The following is a 13,898-nucleotide window of genomic DNA, read 5'->3' as shown; positions in this document are numbered from 1 at the left end:
AGCAACTTCATATTTGTTTCATTACCCCCAATATATTTTTGCCCTAATAAGCAAATTGGTTTCCATTTCTGAAGACAGTGCTAAGACACTTAGTGAAATACATTCCATCATAAATGTTCAAAATAGCTTCTCAGACTGAAGAAATTGGTCTTCTTCTGTACCTAGGGGAGTTTTTATGGATTTTTTTTTCTTTGCCTTTTCGTTTACTGAAATGCTGACATGTAACTCCAGTGCATTTCCAATAGTTCCTTTCTACCTCTGCTTCCTATCAAACAGATTTCTTTTGTCACCTGGTTTGTATTTTGAATTAATTATAAAAATCTGAGATATTGTCATAGCTTTAAAGAATGGTCTGCTTAGAATCTCTTAAGGTTGCATCAGTGTTAAAACTAACAATTGCATAATATTATATATGAAAACTAAGTCTTTAATCTCTTAGCAACCTTCCTTAGGATGTATTGCATGACTGAGGTAAACTGATATTAATTCTCTCTTCAGGCAAAGCAGACCAAAATATAATAGCTCCTGCAGCGGTATCTTTCACTTATGAGGGACTGTGGCCTTGTTGGAGATAAGGATGATTATAAGGCAGGTTGCATGATGACCTCAAAAGTACAGCTTCCAGTATCAGAGTTGGAAATGGCAGCTTCTGACACAGCCTGGGTTACAGCTCTGCTGTTCCTTGCTGCTGTTACAGTCTAGCCCAAAATGGCTCAGATAAGCTTTGTGTATACTTGTAACAACTTGGAACTCAGTTATGTGATCTAGCAGTCACCTTCACCTCTGATCTTTTTAAGGCCTGTAATAAAGGGTGTTTGCTTTTGGATAGCTTTTTAGTAAAATATTGCAAAATGCTGCAGTTGGAGAAAAAGCCCTTGAGTTTGTAATTTTAAATTTAAACTGTTTTCTTGGAATGAGTTTCACTGGGAGGAGGTACCACAGGGAATATTGCGTATTGCTATATATCACTCTTCATTGAAAATGAGCTGTTAGACTATAAAGCCAGTAAGGGAGTAATTAAATTCTTAATTGGGACTGATATTAGCAGAGATACAATGACAACTGTTTTGATTCAAACAAAACAGCAACAGGGAAGCATGACTTAGAACTGCCTTTCAAACCAAGGCAGCAGCTCTTGCTTGTTAAGAGCTCTGTGAAGTTGTATTTGTTCTGCTATGCTCTGTTGATATGCTGACTTTTATATACAAGTACAAATATCACTTGTCCTAAGAGTTTCTAACGTAGTACTATGAGAAAGCAATGTTTATATTTTATTTGCAGTTTGAATGCATTTGTATCACAAACCTGTAAATAATTAGTCCACAAAAGTTTTTTCTTAGTAGATCTATTAAATTCCATCACAGCTCTATTTGATCAGCTAATGCCATCAGCACTTATTCCTGCTGTGGTTAGTACCACAGAAGGGAGGTTTGGTATTTATGTTCTATGCTTGTTTTTTGGTTTCTCAGATGTGCTTTTTCAGGCTTGTCCAAGAGTAGCATAATCTAGAACAGATAACCCACTTAGTGAAAACAACAGCAAAACACAGAGGGGCTTTGTTTTGATTTTAAAAGATTTTTATAAAATATATGTTATGCCAATTTAGCAGAAATAAATTGAAGGTATTTTTTTGTGAATCGTGTTGGTTGAATAGTAGCTTCCATTGAGGGTACTGACAAGTGTCCTGTTAGGAAAGTAAGAGGCAGTAATGTATAATCTGTATAAAACCTGTTCACATGACATACAATTCAGCTACAATCTCTGGGTTAGTTTGCCCAAATTACCAGTTTGTATTCAGACTCTCTACTTCCTAGGTGATACCAATATCAGTAAAAACAGTGTACTGTGGGGCTTGTTACTTTTGTTTTGCTTTGAATGCTTCTCAAGAGTGTTAATTAAGAAGTCACTAATACAAATATCTTAAGTGATGGAAGAAGCCCAAATGTTATGTCAAAATGGACAGATTTCCTTCTTCTAAACTTGTAACTACTTTGAAGACTTGAAGCTGAGCAGTGATTCTGTGTACAGCTGTTTCTGAACCTCTCCCATGAGGGAACCTTAACTGATAAGATCTTAACATAGGTTTTGTGGTTTGACTGCTCATAATTAGGGGAAGGAAAAAGCCAACTATGATTTGAGTTTGCCATTGTGGTATAGGACACAGTATAGTTTGTGCTGTTTCCTGTCATGCAATAATCTCTATTAGGTTCTTTTCCAGAGTTTAATGGTTTTATATTTAGCCTACAATAATTTGGGAAAATGAGACACATATATGGGAAGTGTTGGACTGTTCATCTGCTGGAGTAAAAAAATGGTTTTTTTTCCATCTGTTTCATTTGCCCTACCTTTTCCCACACACCTACCTGCCTTCTGCCATCAGTTCACACAGCTCAAAAACACAGCTGGTTTGAGGTCCTGACTCCGTGTGTGGATTTTTTGACTGATGGAAAATTGAGTAGAAAATGCAGGCTTAACGTGCTGTTTATGTTTCCAAAGTCTGAAGTCAGGACTCATCAATCCCTTCCCATGGTGTTTTGTGCTTCAAGATCTGCAGTGCTAGTATAGTAGCACAGGTGAAGCTTGAGAATAGTCTATCTAGTGTGTTGGCTCAAGAGCTCAAGCTTTTATAGCTGGATTAAAATAATCTTTCTTTGGTCATGACTTGTAACACTGGATTAAATTCTGACTAAATTAAATAGATAATCCATTAGAGTAGAATCAAAAGACCAAGTGAATGCAGTGAAGACAGTTTTGAAGAGCTTAATTTAATGCTTAATTATTCTGACTTGGGAGAAGATTCTGTCTTGAGAGGTATGATGCAGATGGCTCTGCTTGAAGATGGAACAGTTCTTACCTAGATTACAGGCAAGCACTGCGAAGACATAAAGAATGATGGAATTTTGTTATTAGCACATTACTTGGAATTGAGTAGCCTCATTTATACTGCAGAAGCACTTCTGTAGTACTGCAGTTTTCTTCTGTTTAATGTCTGAAATGTACCTGATTTAAGAAGATCCTGACTCTCCTCCATGATACAAGTTAAAAAGTAACCTTTCTATACAGAGGACCATACTGTTATCCTCAGCTTTATTAATATATATGAACGTAGCTAATGGATGTTCAGAATGAACTTGGAATTCATTTTGTGGTCACTGATTACAGGACTGCAGAGACCAGCCTCACCAGCTGCCAATCCATGTCTAAGGAATGCATTTCTCTTGAGGTTGGTTTGTTTGAAATTTGTCTTGAACAGAAATATTAAAATATTTTTCATGGAGCGCTACAGACTTCCTATTTTTTGCCCAACATTCCACCACAAAGGTCACGTTCTTTCTCATTAGTTAGAGCATACTGAAATTATAATTCCCTATGATTAAAGTATTGTTCTTTTGCTGTAAGGCTTTGCTGCAGGTTTGCTTTTGTATTTGTAGCAGACTAATAAAAGATGTCATCACTGGTACACTGATAAATGATAAAATAGTTTAAGTGATAAAATATTGGGCTTGAAGGAAAAGATGATGTGCTCTGCAGCTCTGTTGTACTGCTATGCTGTTGTATCTTGCAGCCATCCTGTAGAAAGGAGTGAGGTGTTTGCCTCAATTTTATTTTCCTGAATTTGGTCAGTACAGATTTTCACGTGCGAGACCCATAGTGACCTAAATTATTTGTGTTCTTTTGTATGTTGAAAACCTGAAGTATCTTTAACGGTGTAAAACAGGAATGCCAAATCAAAACTTAAATTATGTACAGGTTTTGAGGTGGAATCTTCCCTGTTTCTCTCTTTTCCTTTTCCCCATGGATCATATGGCTTCGTTGGATAAATGCTTCAGACAGTGCAACCACAGCAGCAGATGCCTAAGACAGCTTTCCAAATGTCATCAGTACTGGTGGCAATCTACCTGTGAAAGCTTCTGGAGGCATTTGGCTAGTGTGTTCTCCTTGATAAAATACATTGGCTCTGGAGGAAAATGGCCTGAGTGCTAACAGGTTTTTCTGTCCTGGCTGTCAGGGTTTACAAGTGATGCGTTAGCAGTGCAACAACTAAAGGGCAGGATTTTTGCCTCCTAACAGGCAGCTGCTTTGTTGCTTTTTCTTGGGACTGTGTTTTGGGACTGGGTTTTTTATTGCTCCTAATGAATGCAAAGAAAAATCTTGGAAATTGTCTGAAATTCCAAGCCACTGTCAATATACCTGATGTGCAAATGGTATTAACAAATGGTATTAACAAAACCCTAAATCCACAATAAAAGGCTGTATAATGCAATTAACAGGTATTGTCCATTAAATCCCAAGGAAGGTGTGGGAAAAAACCATAAAAGGAGTGTTATTTATTTTCATTATATATAATAAAGGATAGAGGTGGGAGGGGGAAATACTACCTTCCCATGAAAGTTGTTTTCCATGTGTATGTACAGCAGTACAACATGTTAGATTTCCAAAACTTCGCTCTTCCCCTCTGTCTTTGATTTGTAGGGCTAAACACTCCTGCACAGTAGAGTTGCAGGTTGTTGAGTCTTTTCTAATACTGTGTTCTCCTTTGATAGATGAATCATTAGATTCATTAATGGTCATTAAGACATTCTTGATACGTTTTACCAGTAAGAAAGCACTTCTTGGCTTTCAGATTTGGAGAAGCTTTTATGCTAAATAAGGTATTTTCTCAGATGTTCTTGTTCTTGGATATAATGATTTTGCAGAAATAGAATACATCTCAGGGTTTCTCATGACCATGTGAAATTAGGTACTTTACTGAAGTTGTCCATTATCTTACACATCGGCACTACAGGGAGTTGCCATTTCAAGCTGTTTGGGTGGAAGAAGTTCTAAGAGCATGCATCCTAGGTTTTGCCAGAAGGATTTAGGAGAATCTGGCACGTTGGTCACTAGGTGAGATTTGAGTCAGCTAGGACACTTCCTGCCCTCCATTGGTCCAGGCTGTGCCTGGATCTGCAGAACTGCTATCTGTATGTCTCATTTGCAGCTGTAATCAAAAGTAAGTATATTAATTTCTAGTACCAGAGGTAAATGATCTTCAGCTGCTTTTCAGACTCTTAAGTAATGAGACTAATCTATTGCAATAAAAGCTCTACCAGTCAATGAGTATGGTACTTTAAGTAATTCTGTGGTTTAAATTTAATTACTGTACAGTGCTTTTTAAATCAAACTTTTGCTGGCTGCAGGGCAAAGCATCTTAAGCTTTGTCAAATTTAAACTGTATGTCATGTGGAATTTTTTTAAGAGTGATAACTATGATCCTGTCAACTACAATATGTTCTGTATTTACAAGAGAAGAATTGCAGCTGTTGAAGTTGGTCAATTATATAGGAAGTAATGGGATCAACTGTACTGGGATGCCAGAAAATAATTGAGTGTGTAAATGAGAGCCAGACTCAGTAGTCTGTGACATCATACACTGAATACAAGGTTTTAATGATAAACTAGGTACTAATTATGGACCTTTTCTGTGCTACAAATGAGCTAATTTATAGACTGCCAGCACCTGAAGAAGGAGTCTCTTAGGGCCAGAGGCTTGTGTATTATAACATATTTATTGGTTTGATAAAAGCTGTATTGCATTATCTGTCCAATTTAACCAGGAAGTATTTTTCTTATCATTTAACTGTAAATCTCAAGAGGAGAAAACTGTAGACTGTGATTTTATGTTTTAATGCCACTTAGCAGTAGCAATTCAGGAATTGATGGAAGTAACAGTTTTAAACAGCTTTCAGGGAAGAGAATTTTCTTCTTGGAAGTGATTTTTATTTGCCTTGAGGTACTCTACTTTAAAACATATTCATTCACAAATGTATATATACAGTATTTTATTTGTGCCACCCTCATTTATACAATGATTTACCAACCTCATTTTTTTGTGAAGACTGAAAGATTTTGATTTTACAAACAGAAAAAATGAGGTGCAAGGTTGAGTGAGGATAGAAGAGAAACCCAGAAGACTACAGGGAATGAAAGAAAGGCAGAAGAAGAAAATACTCTGTCTGCTGTAAACTTTATAATGGTAATGTGTGTTACTGAGAGCAGCTTCCTTTCTGCAGGTACTGTCAGCCACTTAGCAGCTTTGAGGTTTTGACTTGTCTTGTGAAGTTAATTGAGTAACTTGGTACTAGCTTACAGCCAGCTTCAGATACTTGAGCCAAAAGATGTGGGGTGCTGTATCAAATGTTGTGGCAACACATACAACTGTAGCAAACCAGAACTTTGTTACTGATGAGTTTGATGCCTTCTGAAATCACTAGCAAAACATAGTGTTAGTGGGTTCCTCACCTGTAATTTTATGACCAATTTCTATGAGGGGTGGGAGAAACTCTCTAGTAGAGCCATTCTGGTCATTTTGGGTTTTCCTTTTAGTTGTAGGAGCTGAAGGAATTGTCTTTGCACTACTGTGCTTGTTTACTGCTTGTTTATGGAATATGTGGTAGTCACTTGAATAAACCTGTGATGTTTGTTTTTGGAGGTGGGAAGGATTTCTAGTACTTAAATCCCAATTCCGATCCTGGAACCAAGAAGTATATGAGCCTAAGTCATATGGAAAGTTAATGGTAATGAGGAATGCAAACTATTCATGTCCTCTCTTTCTTGTGGTCTAATACTGTAGTAATAACTGGGATTGATTAGAAAGTAGTGTGACTGAATAGCCTTGGAAGGTGGTACTTTTTTGAAGAATGGGAAAACTTTCATAAGGGTTCAGGTTGAGTGGGGGGTTTTGTGCCTTCATTTTTTTTTTTTAATTGCTAAGAATGCTTTTCTTATTTCATGCTAGGTTGTTATCTCCTTCAGTCCCACCCCAGTTTAGCATGTGACTGCTACTTACAACTCAGTTGTAGCATAGGTATTGTACTGTATGGCATAGCAAATTACTGTATGGCATAGTAAGGCTGAAATTACACTCGTACCTGTTTCTGTTTCCAAAGGAGTGGACATGGAGGCATGAGCTACATGTGATGAAAGCAGGGGGATGGGACAGGGCCCAGTGTTGTCTTGGAAAGATCAAAACTCAATTTGAAAAGTTCTTCACCTCTTGAAATCACAAGAATATTCTATTTGATCTGGAATATGTGTGTACTTGGAGAAAATAAAAATCTCTAGAGAGATCAGCTTATTCATATCAGCTAGGGTTTTGCTTATGTGCCTACCTGAGAGCAAGCAGTCCCTTGGCATAGAATGTGCTGTCTGCCATGTCACTCAAACAGAATAGAGAGGTAAATATGTGTGGAAGTGATTAACATTATGCTGATCTGTTACTGCACATGTCTTTATGTGCATTTTTAGTGTATCTGTCTCTGTTTTGCCAGATGTTCCTGTAGTGTGTTATGCTGACATTAGGGCTCCTGTGGTAATATGCAGTGACACCATACCCTGTCCTGAGAGAGACTGGAGTGAAGACTTCAAGGTGGAGACGTGCTCAAGCTGCTGGGCTGCTCAGTGTCCTGGCAGTTACATATGGAGCTGTTATTGCTGCCACCTTCTGCAGAGCCGCTGCTGGTTGGAATTCATGTAGAGAGGAGTGTTGGTGTAATTCTCTTAGCTGGATCTGTTGCTTTTGTGCAGTCAGGTAACTCGGCGCAGGTTTCCCCAGCACATGGATGTGGTGTCTCCCAAGGTGTCTTTGCACCAGCCACCTGTTGCTGCTGCTGGCTGCCAAGCTAACTAAATCTGGGAGCCACAGTGCTAAACTATGTTGAAAGTATTCAACATACCTCTTAAAGCAGGAAGCTGTGAGGTTGTCATAATAGCCTGAGCTTCTAGATGCTTTATTTTGGTGGTCTCCCAGCTACTGGTCCATGTGAGGTTCTGTGTGGGCAGTAAAAAAGGAGTGTCTGTGCCTCAAGAAAATGTATTGAAAGCAAACAGATCATTCATGTTGGCTGTTTCTCAGATCAAATGTAAATGTCTTTATTATATTATGTATTAGTAGTCTTGGGTTGTTTGGGTTGCTTTATAATGCACAATTGTTTTAAAGGAAATGAATCTTTTCTGACTTTGTTCAAATACACCAAGCTTAATGAAAAGCAGTTTGAACTAGATTGGTTTAATGAGGCCTGCTTCTATCAAATTTACTGCCTTAAACCCAACTACAAATAAAGTGAATTAAAGACCAAATTATTTCAGTACAGATGTGCATTGAACCAGTGTGTTGTAATGATTAATTTCCTCAAGTATTTAATTCCCAGTAGACTTTTGTGTCAGCTGCCAAAAAAGAATTTATTGACTTTACATTAAGCATAGTTTGGTCTAGTTGATTAGATTGTTCAAGTGTAAATTAGTGGGTGGTAGAAGACTGTGTTGTATTGGAATTTTATTTTGTCTTAAGCAAATTATCTCATGCCTTATTAGCAGTGCTTAAAATATACAGTTCTGAATCCTCAAAGAGATGCTGGGGCTTTCAGAGGTGTTAGGGTTTCTCCTGTTTATTATGTAAGAACTTATATATTCAAGCAATTTTCCTCCTGCCTTGCCCTAAGAGCATGCTGCTAGGACTGTGTAGTAGATTTGAATGCTTTGTGGCAAATTGCTAGTTTTTTATCAATTTTATTTTACAAGTGATGTTAAAGTTGAGTTTCAGCACATACAAATAGAGAGACCATGTTCTATCTGGGATAAGCATGATCTAGATGCAAAACACTTCCCATAGCTTCCCTTCCAAGTCCTGTCTTGTACATCTGTTGCTCCAAATAGATGACTTTCATTTGTCTCTGCTTTTTATGGATTGCAGTCAGGAAACATGATTTGACTAATGTCTCCTGTCTCATACAAAGATAATGCTAGGGGAGTATCTATTTTTTTGGTTGTGTTTTAAAGGGCTGCAGATGCCATGTGCAGTAGTTGATACTGTGTGTTTATCATTGTCAAATAACTTGTATCCTCAAATGCATTCCCTTCGCCCATACCCAAACATGCCATCAAAGGATCGTTAGAAATGATAGGTGTTGAAATAGATCATCCTGATAGGTGTTGAAATAGATGATCCTGATAGACCTTTTTATGTTTCAATTAAAAATTGTGCCATGCGTTCTTTTTTTTTAAAAAAGCAGATTTCTAGTTGGGCATAACAGCTCTCCAGCTTGAAACATAATTACCGTTGGATCAAACTTTCTGTTTTGTGTCTGTTATCAAGTTATCTATCAAAGAAAATAAGATGAACGTTTAAAAGGTTCAGATCAAAGGCAACTGATTTAGCTACACTGGAGGCTCCCATTTTTAAATTTAAAATGTATCTACGACTAACTGATTGCCTCTCACATTTTTAAAAAAAATATTGACATCCTGCTGAAGTATGCAGTGACCTCACTTCTAGCTGAGTTGTGTAGGTTTCACTGCAGGCACACTGAAAGCATTGATATTCCTGTAACCTTTTGAGGCAAGATATGTGTTTAGTGTATTAATGAGCTGGTTGAAGTGATGTACAGTAATTTCATCCTTGGGTAAAAACAGATGTGAAAGATTCTGTTTTAATATTTAATCAAGCTCAAAGCCTCTGTTGGCTTGTTTAAGTTGACCTGACAGCATTATACCTGGAAACACTTTGAATTAAACCCTGAGTGCTTGACCTTGTTCAAACAGTTGTAATTTAATAAGGCTGCTGTCTTTGTGGAGATAGTGCGGCTAATGGGGAAATCTCTTCTTGGCCAGGGTTGCTTTTTATTGCAGTGGAAAAACTTGGTATCTGCTCTTAAAAAGATATTAATCAGATGAAGTAATAAAAATGAAATAAAGAGCAAAAGAAGTTTTGTATGAGAGTTGCTAGTCATAGATTATAGTTTCAAAAGGAATTCTAGAAGATACCTGCTTTCTTTGAATGTCTTGAGCATTCTTTCATTACATGTTTCTGGCAATTACTATACTGTAGTTCAGCTCTTGCCAGAACTTTTCTTAGGGTTAGGAAGCTCTGTTTCTAGAGTGTTGTATATTGGTTTGGACTCAGTCAAGTCAGAGCTTGCATCAGTTTAAGGCAAATTGAATGCTTCTTCAAGTTTTTGTTTGGTTGTTGTTGGTGTTTGTGTGGTGTTTTTTGTTTCGCCTCTTCTCCTGCTTGTGCCTGCAACAGTGTTTCTTTGGCATCTTTTTGAAAAGAATGGCCCAGGGAGAGGTGGGGGGGAAACAAAGGCTTCAATCTTTGTGAACAAGTGTCACTGTATCAGCTAAAACTTTGTCAAAAGAGGTGGCAGTGAAGTAGAAGATAAACTGTGAGTATCAAAGTAGATTTCAGCATAATATCTGGGGTCTAAATGAAGTAGGCTGTGTAGTACCGAGACAGGGGAGCAGTTCTTATTAATTAAATGTAGTCACAAAGCTGGGAATGAAGTGAGAGAAAAACATCAGGATCCATATCTCCCTAATTCCATGTGTCTATTCAAAGACTTAATAAAATTGGTAGATTTCTTGATGATTGGCTGGACAGAACTGCACTGCTGTTAAAATTTGCCATCAGATTTGATAGTTTCACTGTCTGGTTTACCAAGATTTAACTTGTGTTTTTAGTAATCCCAAAAAATCTGTACTTTAAATAACAATACTAAAATCAGAATTTTTACTCTGAAATACAGCTACCCTTAAAACACAGTGTTGTAAAATATTGTCTGTTTGTTGCTAAAGAGTATTAATATAGCTTGAAAGTACATGTTAAACAAGGATTGCATCTGCTTACAAGAAAGCTTCCACATGCTGTAACAAATGTGCCTCACTATGCCAAACAAAACAATAATTCATTAAAATCCCTTTTTCTCACTCTATCAAAATATAACTTTTATTCTCAAGTTCAGTAAGGTAATTATAGCTTAAATGTAATAGAATTTGTATTGGTGTAGGTTATTTTATTACAGCTTTCTTCATATTCCTAGGATGCAGTTGATAAACATGATACCTATGGATGCATGCATTCAACACTTCTGTTCTAGAATCAAGCAACGGATCAGGGTAAGCTTGAAAGCATTATAAAGAATTGCAGTAATACTGACTGATGCCCAGAGTGGACCCAACACATGGTTGTTTCTTCAGTCATCATTTTTTTGCAAAGGCATTAAAAAGAAATAACTGTGCAGACCTTGCTGAAGGTAGTTGTTGCTGGTCTTTGACTTATGTGGGTGAAGAAAGGGTAACAAATTCTAAAATAAGTGTTCTTTCACCTACTAGTTACTCATTGGCACCTTATCTTTAGGGATTTTAATTGTTTGTATATTTTGAGAGCTTGATTATGATTTGTCAAGCTTAAGAACTGTTGAGATTGCTTCTCTGATCTGTCATGACTGTTTTGTGCAGTAGCCTTTCTTCTGAAGCTTGTGTTTCTACTGAAACTGTAACTCAAGTACAGACATCAGTGACAGAAAGTGGCTGTCAGCAGTATGTTAGTATTAGAAACCTCTGGCAAGACTTCAGCTGCATTCTGTGCTTTTGTGGATCTTCTTCAGATTCTGCTTTGGCTGTAGAAATGTTAGCTAGCAGCATTTTGGTACTTTATTTTTGCATGGTTTTTCCCTGGAAGGCTGATGATGTGTGGTGCCTTTCACCTCCAGAGGACTATTGGAAAAATGGTTCAGGCCCTTTACTGTGGGAGGTTATCTTGGCTACTTGCAGGCTGATGTAAATGACAGGGAGTCTCAGTCCAGGTCTTTAAGAACAGGTGTTGACTTTTAGGCCTAATCAGGGTCATTTCATGGTCTTGCAAATTTCAGCAGTCTGGCCTGTTGATTCCCTGTGGCAAAGGACATATGTGAAGGTAATGCCTTTAACAGAGTAATTCCTGGTTTGATTTCTTAGAATGGATCTGAAGCCACCTGATAAACACACTTGAGGAAACTCCATGTGCTGTACTTGCTGTATGTGCTAAATCTACATTTCCCAGGCCTATTGCAGTGATAGCATAGCAAGCTGGCAGGTTTCTTCTGTTGTCTCATTTTCTTGGTAGGACCTGGGACCTTGCAAGTAACTGTCTGTTAGTTGCTGCTTGAGTCATGGGGACAGATGTGGCTGCTTCTAAGACCCAAGAGGTAGCAGCCAATTTTGCTGATAGGACAGAGACTTCAACTCAGGCTTACTTGATTTGGATGTGATTGAACCGTTGCCCCATTTTTCCCATAAGCAGGAGGAAAAAAAACCTGTAATTTCAGTGCTGTGGCAGATGGACAGGTTTTTTATGGATGGAAAGTATCTAGTTTCTATGCTTCTTTTGGCAGTGCTAGTTTATTCTGAAATACATCCATCTTGGATACACACTGCTGGATTGGGTAGAGATGCTTAAGCTGAGTCTGGTCCAATATACAGAAGTAGTAGTGGTCTTGGAGTGACAATTCCACTGAGGGGGAAAGTGCTACATCTGGTACACTTGTTAAGGATATTTGCTTGCTTATTTATTTTCTGCTTTCCTACATAAAAAATAAAAAGGAAAGAAAGCAGTTGCAGTTACTTTGCAGCTGCAGTCAGTGTCAGTCAGATGTACTTTGCCCATCTTCCCTCAGTAAAGTTGAGCTTAATGGCCAGATCACACAGTTAACTTCTACTCAAGCAAAAATGACAAGTAGGTTTCATGAAAATTGAGAGTAGCAAGTAGATGTCTTTTGAATTATTACTGATGAAAGAGGAGGGAGGACAGGTCTCTATCTTGATCTTTGTGTTTGGTATTTCACATAATAGTAGAAGTAGTAGCCAGATAAAGAATTAATATATGATACTGGATTATATGTGGCACATGTTCCTTCTTGGTAAGATGGAGATCCAGGGTAGGTAAATAGCAAGGAGGAAGAATATTGGGGTTCTAAGTGTGAGCATGAGAGATATATTTTGAAAATTTGGAGCTGAGGAGGTAGTGAAGATCGATAATCCACTCAGAAGCCAATTTTGCTATATGGGTTGTGCTGAGGAATGAACTATTCATAAATGTCCAAGATTCTAGGCTAAGTTAATGTTTCTTAGTGTGAAACTAAGTACTTTAAAAATCCTATGGGTTTAAGGGCTGCTTCATAGCAAGAATAAAGAGAGAAATCTTGAGTTGTTTTTCTGCTTTTATAGCAAGAGAAACAAATTTCACCATCTTGTTTAAAAGCAGGATCTACGTGTTCTGTGCAATTAGCTTGCCAAGATAGTCAGATAGAATGAGGAACAATGCTTTCATTTCTTTGGTGTGATGTTTCTGGCCTTTCTGACCTTTTCTCTCCCATCTTGTTCCCATTACACAAAACTGGTTTCAAACCACACATTTTTTCTGTTTGTGTACCTTAATGAAAGATGCAATACAGCTAGGAATTGCTTAATTTTATTTAATAAGATGTTTGGGGAGTCAAATTTAAGCCCTTTTACCCTTGTATTTTTGTGCTGGATTTTTTTTTTTGTTGTTGTTGTTGCTACAGATTGAATTCAAAATGGATAGCCCGGTGAGTGGTTTTTGCTTTGGTTGCACTGTTTGGCAAGTATTTGTAAGAGATTAAGCTGGAATCTCTTGTATATATAACTGCCCACATCCTCTTAGATATTTTGTAATACAAATACAAAACATTATTCTTGCCTGAGAAGTGTATAGTGAGATTTTTTGTTTTGCAGGCTTTCCAGAAGTTGTAGACTTGTAGTAAGAGTTGTATGTTTTCCAGTTGTTGGGATGAAACTGTTTAAAATTTGCATATGTAGTATTTACATATGTAGATTAGAGAAATCCCTTTGAATTATTTTGCTGCAAGTTTCTCCATTTAATTTGCCTTCCAAAAAAATCAATGCATACATAGGTAATTAAATCAGAAATCAGACTAGGTTAGTTTCTTCAGTAGGAGGTGCAAATAATTTTACAACCCGTTTGTCATGACTGCAGCTTCATTTTCTGAAGGTGCCAGCAATTAGCTGTGTTGATTTAGCTGTGCATTGGTACCAGCAGCTCGCTCAGTGCCTGCAGAGCGATC

General features: G+C 37.5%; 1 protein-coding gene across 7 annotated transcripts in view; it reads left to right on the top strand.

Annotated features, from left to right (window-relative positions):
- The window catches only part of KAT6B (lysine acetyltransferase 6B), a 103,632-nt gene that overhangs the window by 20,514 nt on the left and 69,220 nt on the right, over positions 1 to 13,898 (top strand). Inside the window, exon 2 of one of the 7 annotated variants that reach the window (XM_071438857.1) lies at positions 10,857 to 10,932. The exons of the other annotated variants lie outside the window; for them this stretch is intronic. Within the exon in view, the coding sequence (XP_071294958.1) occupies positions 10,857 to 10,932 (76 nt within the window). The remainder of the gene's footprint in view (positions 1 to 10,856; positions 10,933 to 13,898) is intronic. 7 annotated transcript variants of the gene reach the window in all.

The sequence above is a fragment of the Agelaius tricolor genome, unplaced genomic scaffold (assembly GCF_023055355.1).
Source record: "Agelaius tricolor isolate 1412-34295 unplaced genomic scaffold, bAgeTri1.0.p SCAF_13, whole genome shotgun sequence".
Taxonomy (NCBI): domain Eukaryota; kingdom Metazoa; phylum Chordata; class Aves; order Passeriformes; family Icteridae; genus Agelaius; species Agelaius tricolor.
This window is presented reverse-complemented; position numbering and strand designations above follow the sequence as displayed.